General features: G+C 44.5%; 1 protein-coding gene across 2 annotated transcripts in view; it reads left to right on the forward strand.

Annotated features, from left to right (window-relative positions):
• bcas3 (BCAS3 microtubule associated cell migration factor) overlaps nt 1-19,765 on the forward strand; it is a 936,691-nt gene that overhangs the window by 551,631 nt on the left and 365,295 nt on the right. For both annotated transcript variants that reach the window (XM_070856931.1, XM_070856932.1), the window contains exons 21-22: nt 2,564-2,760; nt 7,751-7,848. In XM_070856931.1, the coding sequence (XP_070713032.1) occupies nt 2,564-2,760; nt 7,751-7,848 (295 nt within the window). The remainder of the gene's footprint in view (nt 1-2,563; nt 2,761-7,750; nt 7,849-19,765) is intronic.

Here is a 19,765-nt window from a genome sequence, read left to right on the forward strand (position 1 = left end):
TGTCCTCAGTTAAATTTTAAAAAGCACCCTCTACTCTGCAGAAACAATGTGCCTCAACCTTCAACCTCTCCTGTTGCCCCAGTCATTTTTTTTCCATTTTCACGCTAACTATTCTTGTTCAGTGTCTCCCTTAATCCTCTCCCTTTACTTCATATTCACTGTCCACCATTCTGCTTGTAAAGCACCCTGGACCTTTCCTCACATGAAAGAAGCAGTGTACACATGCAATTCCCAGCTCAGATCGAATGATGGGCCGTTATTAGTTTATGCACACCCAGGTACCTGGGTTGATCAGTTTTATTTAACCAGATAAGATGAGCCCTGCCAGGCTGAGCTGGATGCACAAGAATTTTCCCAGATTTTTTTTCCGCAATTGGCCTGGGTTTTTATCTGTTTTTTGCCTCTCCCAGGAGATCGCATGGCTCGGGTTGGGGTGGAGTGTAGAATGTTGCAGTGCAGGGGGTGTCGCAGTTGTGTGGGGTGGACCGGTTGGGCCGGGTGCTCTTTACCTTTCCGCCATTGTTCATTGTTCATAGGTTTATATGTAACTTTTAGGATTGCTGACCGAGGGCCGTGGGGCTCTTTGTCGGCCGGTGCGGACATGATGAGCCGAAATGGTCTCCTACTGCACTGTAGATTTCTGTGTTTCTAAATGCTGAAACATGCCTGGGGTGACCTGCAAATAATGACACACTGCAGGGAACCCTCTGTAAATAATGATACACTCCTCCTGTCCCCTACAAATACTGACATCATCCTAAAGGACCCCCTGCAAATACTCCTGGACCCCCCTCCAAATATCAAAACACTCCTGGGGATCTCTGTCCTAACATCCAAACACACAGTTACCCAAAAGAAAACAGTACTGTCATTGCAGAATATGTTTTTACTAATACACAGCAACAGAAATAACATGCTAGTGAGTCACCAAATACAAAAGCCATTGGCCGCCTTCTGCGCTGTAAATTTCTATGTTTCGAAGCATGTCGCTGAGGGTTATGGAGAGAAAGCAGGAATGGGGTACTAAAGTTGCATGATCAGCCATGATCATATTGAATGGTGGTGCAGGCTCGAAGGGCCGAATGGCCTGCTCTTGCACCTATTTTCTATGTTTCTATGAAAGTACAGCAAGCACTCAGCACCTTGGTTTTTACTGTCCATCCCTGATTGCCCTTGAGAAGAATCGCTGTTCTTTTTCCAACGGTTTGGTACAACTCACAGGGCTGTTAAGAATCAACCACATTGCTGTGGGTCTGGAGTCACATATAGGCCAGACCAGGTAAGGACGGCAGATTTCCTTCCCTGAAGGACATTAGTGAACCAGATGGGTTTTTACGACAATCCAGTAGTTTCATGGTCACCATTACTGATACTAGCTTTTTATTCCAGATTTATTTAATGAACTGAATTTAAATTCGGCAGCTGACGTGGTGGGATTTGAGCCCTGCTGCCTATTCCCCCATTTGCCATGTTTCTAAAGATTCAATTAGTATTACTGAGGGCGTATAATAAAACATAGAATGAGCAAAAGGCCATTTGACCCATCAGGCCCATTCCTCCCACCAGCCTTTGTACATCCTGTGCTGTTGTGGATACAACCTCAACCCTTTTAATCTCTCGAGCAAATTATTCCCTCCTACCACACATAAAACAAGCACAAACTGAAGAATATATAATTTTACATCCTACATTATACATAAAAAATAAAGAAATGCTTGCATTTACGTAATGCGTTAGCACATCATCGAATCACTTCACACAGTGAATTTACATCTCAGGCCAGTTCGCTTTGTTGACATGACCCTTTCAGTGCAACAGCAACTCACAAACCACCATACTCTATTTTACGCTGTGCCTCTCAATCCAGTTCCAGGATTTGAGTGCTTAATTTACACTGACATGCCATTGCAGTACTGGAGAGCTGCAGCTTGTCAGTGCTGCCATCCTTCGAATGAGACATTAAAGTGAGGTCTAGTCACAATGTTGCAGTGGTTCAAGTGCCTGATTCCTTGGCACCACTTGAAGTACGAAGACGTCCTGGCCAGTACTGCCCCCTCCACCATCAAAAGCAAATACATTGGTCATTGAACTTTGGAATTTTCTTACAATACCTCTCTCTACTCCTGAAAACCTACCTCTTTGACCAAGCTTTTGGCCACATAATTTCTCTTTACGTGGCTCAGTGTCAAATTTTGTTGCCCCTGTGAAGAGCCTTGGAGTGTTTTACTATGTTAAAGGTGCTATATAAATGCAAGTTGTTGTTTTCATTGCTGTTTGTGGGATTTTGCTATGTGCAAAATGGCGGCATCATTTGCCTAACTAGCAACATTGACTGCACTTCAAAGTAATTCATTGTATATGAAGTGGTTTGGGATGTTTCTCAGAGATGTGATCAGGCACCATATAAATGCAAGTCTTTCATTTTTTGATTCCTCTGTTAATATAATGCTCATGTGTAGTAGTTTTGCTGGTGCCTGTGTTTATTGCAGTATGCACAATTCATAGACATCTTTCCAATGGGTTTTAGTGCTTTACTTTTTTAACTTTGCGTGTTTATTTTCAGGTCGAGATTGTGACACACACAGGACCCCATAGGCGTCTGTGGATGGGCCCACAGTTTCAGTTTAAGACGATCCACCCTTCAGGGCAAACAACGGTGATTTCTTCCAGTTCCTCAGTACTTCAGTCACACGGACCCTGTGACACACCACAGCCACTTATGGACTTTGATACTGATGACCTAGAACTCAATAGTCTGAGGTGAGGAAACACATTCAAGTTATGTAAGTCCTGGTTTTCTCAACCATGCCAGTGGTGCAGGGCTTCATTGGTGTTGGAAATTTCGGCCCTTGTCCTCATACACCTGTTTGCCTCCCCCACTACAATTTGGGATGAGAAAATGAAGCTGTGCTACTAGGATGGTGTAATGCATTTGCTTCATGGGTTCTTTGCTTAAAAATTTATAGCAACACATTGCTATTAAGAACTAGTTGGTTTATTAGCAAAGGTTTCACAATCACACTACACATTACCAGTTCACCCACCAGGCTCACAACCACCTGCTTCATTGTGGCTCCCCTGAACCCAACTGGCTAATCCACTCACAACTCAGCAACTCTACAACTATTTTGTTGAACCTATGAATCAAGTGCCTCCTTATTAAAGGGGCACTAGAACCGACAAATTAACAAATAAAACTTGTTGTAATACAGTCAAATTAAAATTTGGTTGCCGGGGGTGATGTTGTACTCCAGTCCCTCCGGCGCCCACCTCTCGCGGAAGGCCTGTACTGAAGGAGCGTACCAGTGGACACCGCGTGCTCCTTCTCCAGGGACACCCTGGCTCGAATGTAACCGCGGGACAGAGGCAGGCAGTCGGGCTGAACGACCCCCTCGACCGCCCGCTGCCTGGACCAGTTAATGGCCACCTTGGCCGTGCCCAGGAGCAGTCCTACGAGGAGGCCTTCCGACCTGCCCGCTCCCCTCCGCAGAGGATGCACAAAGATCAGGAGCGTGGGACAGAAGTGCAACCAGAATTTGAGGAGCAGCCCCTTCAAATATTGGAATAGGGGCTGCAACCTCGCACATTCAGTGTACACATGGAACACAAACTCTACCAGCAGGCAGCCTGGGAGTCCGTGAACCGACTTAAAAACACCCTCCAGGCCAAGTCGCCAATAAATAAAGGGAGGACTCCCGCGAAGAGATCACTCCATTGGGGACCCCCGCCTCCTCCGGACGGCAAGGTGGTGCGCCATGGCGTGTCCGGATGGCAGGCGAGGATGGCAAAGTGGAGGGTGTGCAAGAGCAGCCTGTACAGGAATCCCCTCTGTGCAGAACTGAAAGGCACGGAGGGGATTTCCCGGAGGAGGCTCAAGTTGTGAGGCGTCGGCTCCCGAGGGAGGTTCCGGGGCTTGGCGCCGATGAGGAATTTCGTCTCAACAGCTCCACAAACCTGTGAGCATATTCACAGGTGCATATATTACAGATGACCAGCCTCATTTCAATATTTCAAACATGCAAGAGAGGTACCATGTTGATTTTCACAAGTTCGAGTGGGGCTGCTTACCCAATGTGAAGTGGGTGTGTACCAGGGTCAGGGGGCTGGCCCACTTTGGAGCGTTTCTTCAGAATAGTTGGGTGTTGTTGGTGAATATTGAAGAGTAGATTGGGTTTTTTTGCGGTGCATTTCTTAGCTTATGCATCGAACAACTTGCTTTCTTTTTTTGGTTCCTTTCAACTTTGCCTTTTTGTTCAAGCCTTAATTTTGCCAAGACACGTGTTCCTGGAGTTTTGATAATTACTGCCGTAATACAAGTCGCATTTGGCTGTTTCCACATCACTGCATGAATTGGTTGATGAGGACCAAATCCTGAGTGCACATCTCCAGGTACAACGCGATCCCAATCATCTACCTTGCTGTGGGCACACCACAAGTGTGCTGGAAGAATGATTCAGTTGTTTGGACTGTTTTTCCAGTTCAAGTACAGCATAATTTGAACACATTTTCTTAAGAACCCTCTCTTCTGCATCCAAGTGACATCGACATTTTAATGGCCTCTCTGTGTGACATTTGTAGGAAAATAATCAGAATGCCATATCTAGGACATGATGTCTATAACTCCATCTGTAAAAGACTTTAAATACTGCGCAAAATGCAACAGTCCATTCGTGATCTCTGACTCTCGTATATGTTGCATAAACTGCATGTTGCCTAAATCTGATACCAGGACTTCTGAAATCTGATTTAGGCTCACTGAATGCACCCATAATGAACAGCTTCACTCTGTTTGCTATCCAGAACAAGATAAAAAAAACGAGTAAGTCTAATAAATCATCATCATAGGCAGTCCCTTGGAGTCGAGGAAGACTTGCTTCCACTCTAAAAGTGAGTTCTCAGGTGACTGAACAGTCCAATATGGGAATTACAGTCTCTGTCACAGGTGGGACAGACAGTGGTTGAAGGAAAGGGTGGATGGGGAGTCTAGTTTGCTGCACGCTCCTTCCGCTGCCTGCGCTTGGTTTCTGCTTGTTCTTGGCGATGGGACTCGAGGTGCTCAGCCCTCTCCTGGATGCTCTTCCTCCATTTTGGGCGTTCATGGGCCAGGGATTCCTAGGTGTCGGTGGAGATGTTGCACTTTATCAAGGAGGCTTTGAGGGTGTCCTTGAAGCATTTCCTCTGCCCACCTGGGGCTCGCTTGCCGTGTCGGAGCTCTGTGTTGAGGGCTTGCTTTGGGAGTCTCATGTCAGGCATGCAGACGATGTGGCCCGCCCAACGGAGCTGAATAAGCGTGGTCAATGCTTCGATGCTGGGGATGTTGGCCTGATCAAGAACACCGACATTGATGTGTCTATCCTGCCAATGGATTTGCAGGATTTGCAGGACCTGTGGAATTCTCTACCGCAGAGAGTTGTTGATGCCAGTTCATTGGATATATTCAAGAGGGGGTTAGATATGGCCCTTACGGCTAAAGGGATCAATTGGTATGGAGAGAAAGCAGGAAAGGGGTACTGAGGTGAATGATCAGCCATGATCTTATTGAATGGTGGTGCAGGCTCAAAGGGCCGAATGGCCTCGTCCTGCACCTATTTTCTATGTTTACTTCTCCAATGTTTTGAGGTGTCTGGCGTATATCTAATAAATCACACTTTAATCAACATGATTGATAAGAAAAGAAGGAGCTTGCATTTATATCGTGACTTTCACGAACACGGGGGAGGGCCGAAATTGCCCTGCATTGGGTTTGGGGCGGTCACTTCGAATTAAATGATAGTTTAGCGCAGGGGCGGGAAGCACTACCACCGGCACGGAATTGGTCTCTTAGAGGCAAAAAAAAATGTGTAGGACGGTAAGCGGGTGTTCACGGCGCGCGACTCTCAGCGCCGTGCTGATGTGCTGCGTCATGCTGACACGCCACAACGTCCCTCCCTTTTTAAAGGGGAGGGCTGCTGCGAACTTTGCAGCCTTTTTAGTGGTGCCCACTGGACCACCTGGGAGGGGGGGGGGGTGTCGGCCGGGCCAGCGGCCTGGCACCCCAGAGGAGGTGCCGGACGGTATGTTGGCAGCCCAGCCATACCAGCGGCTGCCATTGTCAGGCCGACTGAAAAAAAGATGGCGGCCGCGGCGCTACCACCTCCCCTTTAAACGCGGCTGGGGCGCCCCAGCCCCGAGAAGCTGCCGGTGGCATCGCCCCTCGCGTCCCGCGGGGCAATTTCCCCCGAGGGGTGGAAAGGGGTCGGCGCGCCGGTACGCTAATCGTGGGGCGCAGCGCAAACCACTTTATGCCTGTGGGGGCACTCTGGCCACCGCACCCAGGCGGAAACCCTTGAGCGCCCCGTTCGCGTGTCCCGGTGGCGCTAACGTGCCTTTCTGAGAGGGGCAATTCGGCCCCAGGATGCTCCCAAGTGCTTTACAGCCTGTGAAGTCGTTTAGAAGTGTCAGTTGTGAGAAATGCATCAGTCAGTTTGTGCTTAGCAAGTCCCACAAACAGCAATATGATAATGACCAGATATTGGGCTAAAATTTCCCCAAAGCCCGCCAGCGCCCGATTGCCGCCCAAAAAACCGCAAAGGCTGGGAAGATTATTGCCGGCGAAAACTTACCGAAAATGTTTTTTTAAATCCACCCAGAGAAAATGATGTGGGCTTTGCACCCCCAGTCTGGGCGGAAAAGTGCAATTTCGGCTAGATTGGGCAGTGCCTAAAGAAAATGGGCGAAAAATTAAAAAATCTCTAAAAATTTACCCCGAGGCTGTGGGTTGGGCCTAACACCAAAAAAAGAATTAAAATAATTATTTTTAAAAACCTAACTAAAAAAAATCCAAAAAAAGATTCCCAAGACACTTAAAAATTAAATCACCCCAACAGATTTTGAAAATAAATAGTAAAAAACCAATCACTTATCTTTTTCTTGCAGACCTATTCACCGACCGCCCAGCTCTGCTGATCCTTGTGGGCGTTTAAAACATTTTTTTTTCCATACTTACCTACGGGTCCCCGCTCAGCCAAATATTGCGGCAGGGTGATCTGTGGACGTTGCATGCCGCCGGTCCGCTCCCCAGCGGGACTTCGAGACCGCCGGCGTGCCTCAACTGAGGAATTTTTCACGATCCGGTTCTCGCCCAAAGCGGCCAATACCACCAAGAAACCGGGCGGTGAAAGAGTCTAAATTCTAGCCCAATCTGTTTTAGTGCTGTTGGTTGAGAGATAAATATTGACCAGGACACCGGGGAAAGCTCCCCTGCTCTTCTTCGAATAGCACCATGAGATCTTTTACATCCACCTGGGCGGTCAGAAAGGGATTGGTTTAATGTCTCATCCCAAAGAAAGCATCTCCGACAGTGCAGCACTCTCTCAATACTGCACAGAAGTATGTGCCTAAGTCTTTGGAGAGGGACTTGGACCACAATCTTCTGACTCAGAGGTGAGAATGCCAAGGCTGACTGGCTGTGAAGGTCCCCTCTCCAATGCTTTGAAGTAGCTATCTATGTGGTAATCTAGGTCTGTTTATTTTGAGACATCTATTTCCAATTTGTGCGGGTTTGGCGGTGGGGCGGTGGTGTTCATTTGTTACTCCTCGATCCCTGAGAGACTCTGAGTTTACCATGACAATTTAGAGGGCATCCTTACGACTAAAATTTGAGCATTCAATATAATAATCAAAAATGGAACCAATCTGATGAAAAATATTGATGCAAATGCCAGGCCAGGTACAGTATTTAACACTTTATTTCTGTGTGTTGTGGTGACAGGATCCAGCCAGTCCGCTCAGAGCCTGTTAGCATGCCTGGATCATCAAGGGTGATTGCTGATCGGAGAAGTCTTTCAACGGTGATTGATGGCGGATCAGGTAGGAAACCAAACCACAGGTTGTGCGGGGGAAGGGTGGAGGAGGAATACCTTTCGCTGCTGGACTCTGTTCATTGGAGGCCTGTGCTGCCCCAATTAAAATTGTCGGGTTCATTCGCCCTTTCCTTTGACTTTTCTCACCGCGCCACAAGCAAGCTTAAGAATTAACAATGACTTGTTTGCCATGGATATCCTATTGTAAATGTTTTTGTCTGAGGTGAAGAAAATCTGTAGTGGACAGGCATTGCCCAAATGTGGTGTGCGTGCATGGGTGGCTGGGTGGCAAAGATCGACGCTGCTGTTGGCGTGGGAGCAAGCTAATGTTAATTGCAACAACAGAAATAATCTCTGAACACAGCTTACGGAGAAGACGAACTCCGCTGTTTGGTCTGTTCATTGCCTGACACCTTGTTCCGGATTGTCTGCTTCATGCTGCCCCATGGTGAAGGTCTGGCGATGTGGAATTTCCCGATATATGCTCCGGCATACATCAGGAGCCAACGTTCCCGCTAAGCTGCACGGCCGCGCCGAGATCTGGAGGTCCCGCGCAGCCCGCTCACTTGCTTTTACATCAAAGAAACCGCGCATACGCAAACATTTGAATGGGCTGCGCAGCCAGTTAAAGGAACCGTACAGCTAAAAATAAAAATTAGAGGGACGATTGCCAGGAGCAGAATCACAATTAAAATGTCTCCGTTCTAAATGCAAGTTGCAGGCAGGATAAACGCAACTTCATGTAAACTGACGACACTTTAGTGAAACAGTGTTATGTTTTCTTGTACATTTCCTACAAGCTGTTTCACCGTGTGCTCAAGTCAGGGTAGAATTACTCTGGGTGCCATGATGTTAATGATTGATGAAAAGTTCCTCTGGACAGTATTTCCTGCAAAAACACAAGTGTGTTCACTCTGTTACTGTTTATGTAGCCGTTATGAACCAGTAGATTCAGCACGTAGAACTCTCTGACCCTCAGCTAGAAAATCCAAGTTCAAATCATGCGATTGGCATTCACACTGTTGCTTCCTCTCAAGGGCATGTTTTGTCTGTCTCAGCCTGCGGGACAGGAGGGAAAGATGAGCCACAGGAGTTGAAGCTCCATAGCTCAAGCATGCCTCTTACTGAGTTAATCACGGAGTGTTGCTGATGTATTCGGGGGGTGCCTGCAGGACGCCTTGTCCTACTCTGCTGTCCAAGCAGGGTAGTGTGATGGGAAAGTGACAACAGAGAAGGTTACACCAGTGACATTTCAGCATTCAGCTTTCTGAGATATATTTGGTAACAACACCAAACACGTATTCATAAACTTATGCATAATCCATTTTTCAAATTGGCTCACTTTTAAACATAGGGGTTAATGTTAACCTAACTCTCCAGGCAGGAATCCCACAGGATTGGCTGGAATGCCAGTTTAACACCCCGCCGAATATTCGGGCAGGGTGTAAATCCAGTGTTGCACCCAATCCCGTTAGTTTCTCGGTAGGCTGGTGTGGTTAAAATTGCCCCCTTTGGGCAGTGGCAGACCCTTTACAGGGCTACTAGGTGTTTCAAAATATGGAGCAGCCAGTAAGTCTGCAGGTAGCAAACAAACTTTTTTCCAAAACTTTATGAAAAAAAATTGTTTTTCACATTGATTTTAATCTCACAGCGTGATGTAATCCAGATACACAACTCGAGTGACAGAAATAAAATGTGTGAGTCAGGGTCCAAAAGCCTTGCATTGCTTGTGGCCGCTCAGTGTTTTTCAGTAAACCACCAGTTCCTGTTATGTATTCTTCACTGTTCTAACAATCTAGCTCACTGTGCAAGCCCAGCGACACTGTTTGAGGCCACACTGACTTGGGTTGTTTAGATTTGGTGCCACCCAGTTAGCAGCAATGAGCAGTGAGTTAAAAGTGTAGTGCAGTGCAGTTTAAACATGTAATTCTAAAGCACTTTCCAACTTAACTTTTAGCTTTGAGGTTTGCTTTGGTCTTCCGCCCAAACCCAGTTTTGTCAATTTTCTCAAACATTTATATTCAATCATCTTTCATTATCTTTAATGACCATTTTTAAAAAACCAAAACAAATAGTGCCAAAGGACTAAAGGCAGCGTTTATACTGTAGCTAGCAGTCTACAAGATCGATTTTCAGCTGGGTTATACTTTCTGGCTGCAATTCGATGTCCTATGGCCAAGAGAGAGCCCCATACATACACACTTAGATGTTCACACAGACCTCCGGTAAATTATAAAAGCGTTGAGAAGTTGGCAACAGTGTCCACAATCTCCAAGCATTACAAAAAAAACCTCTGTTAAGTTTATAAAAGTGGCCAGAGGTCCAAGAAAGCATCGAGCACGTGTCAAATCCAGTTCGACACTGCACTGGAATGACCATTCCTTGCGCTGTGAAGCCCAAGGGGAGAGGTTTGGCTGCCTGGGAGTCTCATCCCACTCCCCTGGAGTACTGTGCACAGTTCTGGTCTCCCTACCCAAGGAAAGACATACTTGCCTTAGAGGGAGTACAACAAAGGTTCACTAGCCTGGTTCCTGGGATGAGGGGATTGCCTTATGAGGAGAGATTGAGTAGATTAGGCCTATATTCCTTAGCGTTTAGAAGAATGAGAGGTGATCTAATTGAAACATTTAAAATTCTTAAGGGGCTTGACAAGGTTAATGCTAGGAAAATGCTTCCTAGAACACAGAGTCACAGTCACAGAATTGTAGGCCATTTAGAACTGAAATAAGGAGAAATTTCTTCATTCAAAGGGTTGTGATTCTTTGGAATTCTCTACCCCAGAGAGCTGTGGATGCTCAGTTGTTGAGTATATTCAAGACAGAGGTCAATTTTGGAAGAAAGAGAATTAAAGGATATGGGGACAGTGTGGGAAGGTGGAGCTGAGGTAGAAGATCAGCCATGATCTTGCTGAATGGCAGAACAGGACTGGAGGACCAAATGGCTTACTCCTGCTCCTATTTCTTATGTGCTTATGACTTTGGAATTGCATTGTTATTTTTGCATCACTCTAAACGAGAAACCACTCCACACTGATGCAGGAGTGATAGTATAACAATGCCCAGAGATTAACATTGACATCCAGGACTCCATCAGGAGTGACGGTGACATCATCGAGATACTGTCTTGAATCAACTAAGTCAGTCCAACAGCGTCAGGAGCTTGAGAGAGAGGGTCATCTGAGGGGTCGGAGCTAATTCAGCTCCTTCCCACCATCAGCTCAATTTTCAGTCCAGTATTTCCAATGGCGGCATCAGCACCTACTGTTTAAACAAATATATATTCAGAATAAAAACAGAACATAGTAAATAGATGAGAACACATAATGTTAATGGTAGTTGATTCTTTATAACTATAGCCTGAAAATTCTGCGAAGCTATGTAAATTTATGAACACTTTAACGTAGAATTACATTGACAACAATTTAACATAGGTGCTAACCCATTTATATTCATAATCTGATATGGCTCAGCACACTTGCTGTTGGCTTTCCTGTGATTTTTTTTTTAAATACAGTGAGACCGTCCCTAATATGGTTACCATAGTTTTTAAATCATTTCATGCAAACTCTCCACTGTAACTCTTGTTCATGGTTGATAAATGCTTTGCAAGCTTCCAAGAAACATTTTACGCTTGGATCAGTATTTCTATAAAGTGCAAATAAACATAAGCAATTTGTAGATCTTTGTAGCATGGCCCATTGATTCATCCATTCAGCCACTGCGCCTGAACCCAAACAGAAAACACTGAACAAACTCCATCTTACATAGAAGCAATTAGACAGCTAATGTGATCTCTTGGGGAAACTTGACAGAAGACTGGGGTATATTTATTGTGCTGAGAATTAAAAAAAAAAATTAGATCATTGAGAGATACTTTAAATACTTGGGTCAAGAATTCTATACAGCGGGAAACAATAAAAAGTAATTTGGTATATTGGGGTTTCATGCTGGGATCAGGGGCGCTTACTCTGGAGCTGTGTGTGGCTATCGGTTTTAGACAGTTCACTGGTGCAGTATTTGCAGAATTCAGAATGACTTCTGGTGATGATGATGGTGCTATGTTGCTTACAAGCTGGTAAGAATGTGCAATTAAGGTTCTGGCTCTGAATGTGCTTGAAATGACTGGCCGCTGTAAAAGAGAGATGCCTTTACACCTCATTATTCCTCCTGGCAACCGTTTGTTTATCATTGTATACGGGCAGCATATTGAGCAGTTGTGTAGTACTCCAAGCACAGAGCTTCCTGCTGATAGCACAGTCCTGTACACACCGAGAAACTAATTCAGCTTACATTCTTGATCCCTTAATTACATACCAACAACAACATCAAACTGGCTAATTGCGAGCTACACTGTATTAAACCTAGCACATCTTAAGCACTGCTTATAAAATCTCATCCACTTTGTTGATAGTAAACCACTTAAGTTAGTGTTAAGACTAACTTAAATGGGACAGACACATTAAACGTTCACACAACATTGCAATTGAGAAACTCGGTCTCCCTTCTGAAGACTTCTGTTAGTCTGATGCTTAAAGAGGCTTATCAACACTCCCAGGAGCAAACACAAGCCTCTGGTCGACCCATAGCCCCTTAAACTCTTCTGTTACCGTTGCAGCGGCTGCAAAAGAAGATGGAGGAAGATGAGCTTTTAATTATTTTTTAATAATTTAATATTGTATTGTATATAGCATTTGGTATATTTCTTGGTAATAGACCAAAGAATATATGATGTGTGTGTGTGTGTGTGTGTGTGTGTGTATATATATATGTGTATATATTCCACTTACATATATGGATATCAATCTGTCAAGTTTCAGGTTATATGTCACCATTATCTTTCACCTATATCCCAGTGCATCATCGCTCGATACATAGCAGTAACAACACTCAAAAAAAAATTATTTTGTTTAAATAGAACTTAAACATATAATCTAGGCTAACATTACAGTGAAGTACAGAGGGAGTGCTATATCATTCATAAGAACATAAGAAATAAGAACAGGAGTAGGCCATACAGCCCCTCGAGCCTGCTCCGCCATTCAATAAGATCATGGCTGATCTGATCATGGACTCAGCTCCACTTCCCTGCCTGCTCCCCATAACCCCTTATCCCCTTATCGCTCAAGAAACTGTCTATTTCTGTCTTAAATTTATTCAATGTCCCAGCTTCCACAGCTCTCCGAGGCAGCAAATTCCACAGATTTACAACCCTCTGAGAGAAGAAATTCCTCCTCATCTTTGTTTTAAATGGATGGCCCCTTATTCTAAGATCATGCCCCCTAGTTCTAGTCTCCCCCATCAGTGGAAACATCCTCTCTGCATCCACCTTGTCAAGCCCCCTCATAATCTTATACGTTTCGATAAGATCACCTCTCATTCTTCTGAACTCCAATGAGTAGAGGCCCAACCGACTCAACCTTTCCTTATAAGTCAACCCCCTCATCCCCGGAATCAACCGAGTGAACCTTCTCTGAACTGCCTCCAAAGCAAGTATATCCTTTCGTAAATATGGAAACCAAAACGGCACGCAGTATTCCAGGTGTGGCCTCACCAATACCTTGTATAGCTGTAGCAAGACTTCCCTGCTTTTATACTCCATCCCCTTTGCAATAAAGACCAAGACACCATTGGCCTTCCTGATCACTTGCTGTACCTGCATACTATCCTTTTGTGTTTCATGCACAAGTACCCCCAGGTCCCGCTGTACTGCGGCACTTTGCAATCTTTCTCCATTTAAATAATAACTTGCTCTTTGATTTTTTTCTGCATGACCTCACATTTTCCAACATTATACTCCATCTGCCAAATTTTTGCCCACTCACTTAGCCTGTCTGTGTCCTTTTGCAGATTTTTTGTGTCCTCCTCACACATTGTTTTTCCTCCCACCTTTGAATCGTCAGCAAACTTGGCTACGTTACACTCAGTCCCTTCTTCCAAGTCGTTAATATAGATTGTTAAAAGTTGGGGTCCCAGCACTGATCCCTGCGGCACCCCACTAGTTGCTGGTTGCCAACCAGAGAATGAACCATTTATCCTGACTCTCTGTTTTCTGTTAGTTAGCCAATCCTCTATCCATGCTAATATATTAACCCCAACCCCATTAACTTTTATCTTGTGCAGTAATCTTTTGTGTGGCACCTTGTTAAAAGCCTTCTGGAAGTCCAACTACACCACATCCACTGGTTCCCCTTTAGCCACCCTGTTCGTTACATCCTCAAAGAACTCCAGCAAATTCGAGGTGGCATTCTTCAGAAGAACTGTTAATACAGAGTCCCATCTACATGTTTGATTCAACGTTGACGATCCCTCAGCACTGTACAAAGAGGAGGAGGCAGTTCTCTTGGGAACCTGACCAATATTTCTTCCTCAACTAAAGCAGATGAACTAGTTAGTCATCTCATTGTTTCTGAGGGACATTGCTGCTGTGGACGAGATAATAACAGTCACTGCACTCCAAAACATTAATTATGTTAAGTGTTTTGAGTTGTTTTGACAATATAATAAGACATTATCTAAATGTAGGCTTTTCTTTCTCTTTCTATGTGGATGAGATAATGTAAGAAAAACAAATGTATTGTAGTGAGTTTAAAGCAACTGCTGTTGAAAAACTGCCTGGTAATTATCATCTCACAGTTCATGATGCATTTCTCTCCACAATTATATCCCTTTTCCTCCTCACCTGAAGGTGTTGAGCTGCTTGCTGGAAAAGGTTCCCCAGGTGCCAGTCAGACTCCAGTACCTCAGCCTAGTAGTCATTCTTCATGTGTGAGACTTAACACTGAGTGCTGCCAAGGCCGAGCCCCCTCTCCTGTCCTCACTCAGGAGTAGGAATCCTTGGCAGGGGCACAGCGACCGCTTGTTACACCTTTACCGCCACTTCAGCTGAGTCAGCCCAGATGAGCGGTTTGAGTTTATGATATTATCAGACTTACTCTGTTTGATTGTCATATTCCTCTGCCAGCCATCTCTGTATTCTGTATCTATTCATTTTGATGGACATATTCATAGAGATTCAATAATCAAAATAGATGCATACATCATTATATCAATGCCCACAGTCTGTGCCTACTCTCAATACAGGAGGCAAGACTTTCCCATATAGTTAAGCAAGTTTACCACCTGCATCAGTAAGCTTGATCAAAGAAGTAGGTTTTAGGGAGTGTCTTAAATGAGGAGGGAGAGGCGGAGTTTAAGGAGGGAATTCCAGAGCTTAAGGCCTAGGCATTTGGATTTGAATCTCATATATTGGAGGCCAAGATTATGCAGTCCAGTTCTAGTTGATTTGTAGGCATGCAGACTTTCAAATATCAGTTAAAGGATTAGACACTGCTATGAAATGATTGTAGCATTGAGTAAAGAATTTGAAATCTTCGTACCACGTTCTGCACAGTGTCAGTTGTGACTCAGTGAGTGGCCTCTGAGTCAGAAGCTTGTGTGTAACAATGCCACTCCAGAGATTTGACCACAGAATTAGGCTGACACTTCAGTGCAGTACCGAGGGAATGCTGCACTGTGTGAAGTGCCACCTTTCAGATTAGTTTATTCAGAGAAGAGCAAGGGAGTTATCTCCGTTGTCCTAGCCAATATTTATCCCTCAACTAACATCACTAAAAACAGATTGTCTGGTCATTATCATAAGAACATAAGAATTTGGATCAGGAGTAGGCCATCTAGCCCCTCGATCCTGCTCCGCCATTCAACAAGATCATGGCTGATCTGGCCGTGGACTCAGCTCCACTTACCTGTCCGCTCCCCATAACCCTTAATTCCCTTAATGGTTAAAAATCTATCTATCTGTGACTTGAATACATTCAATGAGCTAGCCTCAACTGCTTCCTTGGGCAGAGAATTCCACAGATTCACAACCCTCTGGGAGAAGAATTCCTTCTCAACTCGGTTTTAAATTGGCTCCCTCGTATTTTGAGGCTGTGCCCCCTAGTTCTAGTCTCCCCGACCAGTGGAAACAACCTCTCTGCCTCTATCTTGTCTATCCCTTTCATTATTTTAAATGTTTCTATAAGATCCCCCCCTCATCCTTCTGAACTCCAGCGAGTAAAGACCCAGTCTACTCAATCTATCATCATAAGGTAACCCCCTCATCTCCGGAATCAGCCTCATGAATCGTCTCTGTACCCCCTCCAAAGCTAGTATATCCTTCCTTAAGTAAGGTGACCAAAACTGCACGCAGTACTCCAGGTGCGGCCTCACCAATACCCTATACAGTTGCAGCAACACCTCCCTGCTTTTGTACTCCATCCCTTTCGCAATGAAGGCCAACATTCCATTCGCCTTCCTGATTTCCTGCTGCACCTGCAAACTAACTTTTTGGGATTCATGCACAAGGACCCCCAGGTCCCTCTGCACCGCAGCATGTTGTAATTTCTCCCCATTCAAATAATATTCCCTTTTACTGTTTTTTTTTACCAAGGTGGATGACCTCACACTTTCCGACATTGTATTGCATCTGCCAAACCTTAGCCCATTCGCTTAACCTATCTAAATCTCTTTGCAGCCTTTCTGTGTCCGCTACACAACCCGCTTTCCCACTAATCATTGTGTCATCTGCAAATTTTGTTACACTACACTCTGTCCCCTCTTCCAGGTCATCTATGTATATTGTAAACAGTTGTGGTCCCAGCACCAATCCCTGTGGCACACCACTAACCACCGATTTCCAACCCGAAAAGGACCCATTTATCCCGACTCTCTGCTTTCTGTTCGCCAGCAATTCTCTATCCATGCTAATACATTTCCTCTGACTCCGCGTCCCCTTATCTTCTGCAGTAACCTTTTGTGTGGCACCTTATCGAATGCCTTTTGAAAATCTAAATATACCACATCCATCGGTACACCTTTATCCACCATGCTCGTTATATCCTCAAAGAATTCCAGTAAATTAGTTAAACATGATTTCCCCTTCATGAATCCATGCTGCGTCTGCTTGATTGCACTATTCCTATCTAGATGGCCCGCTATTTCTTACTTAATGATAGTTTCAAGCATTTTCCCCACTACAGATGTTAAACTAACCGGCCTTTTGTCTGCCCCCTTTTTTAAACAGAGGCGTTACATTAGCTGTTTTCCAATCTGCTGGTACATCCCCAGAGTCCAGAGACTTTTGGTAGATTATAACGAATGCATCTGCTATAACCTCCGCCATCTCTTTTAATACCCTGGGATGCATTTCATCAGGACCAGAGGACTTGTCTACCTTGAGTCCCATTAGCCTGTCCAGCACTACCCCCCTAGTGATAGTGATTGTCTCAAGGTCCTCCCTTCCCACATTCCTGTGACATTTTTGTGGCACCTTGCTGTGCGCAAATTGGCTGCCGCCTTTCCTATAGTGACTACACTTCAAAAGTAGTTCATAGTCTGTAAAGTACTTTGGGACGTCCTGAGGTCATGAAAGAGATATAAATGCAAATCTTTCTTTATGCTGTTCCTACTTTGCTGTGTCTGTTGGCTGCCCATCAGAAGGAACCCCACTTTAAACAAGCTTTCAAATTCATCTGGAATACCTTAATATGCTGTTCTACTGTTGATTCTATGTTGATATTATTTATTTCACGTGTATTTATAGAGAATAAGGAGGGTGCCTGAATGATAAATCATCATAGGCGGTCCCTCGAACAAGCATGACTTGCTTCCACACCAAACGGAATGAGTTCATAGATGTTTCAATGAAGGACCCGATATTCCAGTCCTGTACTTGAGGGGTGGAAGATGCCTGTGTGGATTTTTTTAACGTGTGGTGACCGTTGCACATCAATCACCACACGGGCTTGACAGAGCTAGGCCCATATCCAGTGGCAAGGGTTAACCAGGACGATTGGAGACCTGCTCTGCTGCACGGACCTAGTACGCACACATATCGCAGTGTGGGCTGGTCCGTGCTGCCCCTGGTGGGCCTTTAATCTCAACAGAGTTCACATGGCACTGTAAATGGTAAGTAACTGCTAAATTTGGCAGAAGTGAGTCAGCTTGGCTCGCTTGGTAGCACTATCACCTCTGAGTCAGAAGCTGTGGCAGCAAGCCCCATACCAGGAGTGTGAGCTCATAACACTCCAGTGCAGTACTGTGGGAGTGCTGCATTGTTGGAGGTGCCAACCTTCAGATAAGACACTGATCTGAGGCCCTGTCTGCTTATCCAAATGGCACTTGCTGAATTAGAGCAGGGAGTTCGCCTGCTGCTCTAACCCAATATTCCTCCCTCAGCCAATAACCCAAATAACAGATTAACTGGTCGTCTTTCTTATTGCTGTTTATAGGTTCTTGCTGTGTGAACATCGCTGCTATGATTTCCTACATAATAGTCACTACATCTCAAAATAATTCATTGTATATTCACACATTGAAATATTTCTGAGAGAAAGATATGTTTCTGAGCGACATGATAAGATGCCGCATAAATGCATTTCTTTCTTTTGTAACCATCATTTGAACTCCCCGAAAAGGTTGCAGTTTTGAAATTACTCCCATGTGTCTGGAATTTAAAAAAATAATTTGTATACATGATGTGGGGATTTTTTTTTCCAGTGATTTTATATTTTGAAGTCTCTCTAGGGAGTAAAATATGTAATTTAAAGTAGTTTAAATGGTTAAACTATTGGTGATTTAAATATGTTGGTATTAGTTACCTTTAATTGACTGAATTAGACAGTTTTTAAGAACCGGTCTATAGCTGGCGATTATTTAGACAGGTAAGGTTTAACTCAGCGCTGTGGTCATTGATTTTGTGGTTTGTTTAGCAGTATCATGGCAGGGTCTGCATATTGAATCTAATCGTCTTAATTGACTTTTACTTGTGCAGTATTAATGGGCTATAATTATTAGGTGTTAAGTAGCGGACTAGGAGTGATGTCTACCTAGAAAAACAAAACCAACTGACAGCATTTTTGAAATGATATCCATCAATGGTGTTGCAACAGTAAAGGCTGGAGTATGGTTTAACTCTGACATGGTATCTGAAGCAGAGTTACAGTAAAGTTGTAAGCATCATATACACCTTAATAAAACACTGTAAATCAACATCAGTTATGTGGAGAAACTAGAGAATCTGGGTTTATTCTCCTTAGAGCAGAGAAAGTTAAGGGACGATTTAATAGAGGTGTTTAAAAGTATGAGGGGTTCTGATAGAGTAGATTGGGAGAAATTGTTTCCTCTGGCAGGAAGGCCAGTAACCAGAGAACACAGATTTAAGGTAATTGGCAAAAGAACCAGAGGAGAGAAGAGATTTTTTTTACACAGCGATTTGTTACGATCTGGAATGCACTGCCTGAAATGGTGGTGGAAGCAGATTCAGTAGTAACTTACAAAAGGGAATTGGAAAGGAAAAATTTGCAGGGCTATGGGAAAGAGCAGGACAGTGGGACTAATTGGATCGCTCTTTCAAAGAGCCGGCACAGACACGATAGGCCGAATGGCCTCCTGCTGTGCTGTATGATTCTATGATTCAAACATAATGGGTCCGAAATTCATCGACATACCGCCCGCTTACCGCCCAAAAATGCAAGTTTGGTCCAAAAACACGTACATACTGCTGACATATTGCTCGGCGGAAGATTCATCATTGACATACCGCCGAGCGGTATGCAAAACCGCCCACATACCGCCCAAAATGTGCAGGTTTCATGACATACCACCGACATACCACCGGAGCTACATACCATCCTGGAAAAGGTGGTTTTACTCGATCTTAAGTGGGCAGGAATGGGCACCATTTTGAAATCGGGAACAGCCAGCAAAAGCAGCACCTCAGTATTTCTGTGCAGGTACAGCAAGTGATCAGGAAGGCCAATGGTATCTTGGCTTTTATTGCAAAGGGGATGGAGTATAAAAGCAGGGAAGCCTTGCTACAGCTATATAAGGCATTGGTGAGGCCACACCTGGAATACTGCGTGCAGTTTTGGTTTCCATATTTACAAA

Source organism: Pristiophorus japonicus, chromosome 16, assembly GCF_044704955.1.
Source record: "Pristiophorus japonicus isolate sPriJap1 chromosome 16, sPriJap1.hap1, whole genome shotgun sequence".
In the NCBI taxonomy this organism is placed as follows: domain Eukaryota; kingdom Metazoa; phylum Chordata; class Chondrichthyes; family Pristiophoridae; genus Pristiophorus; species Pristiophorus japonicus.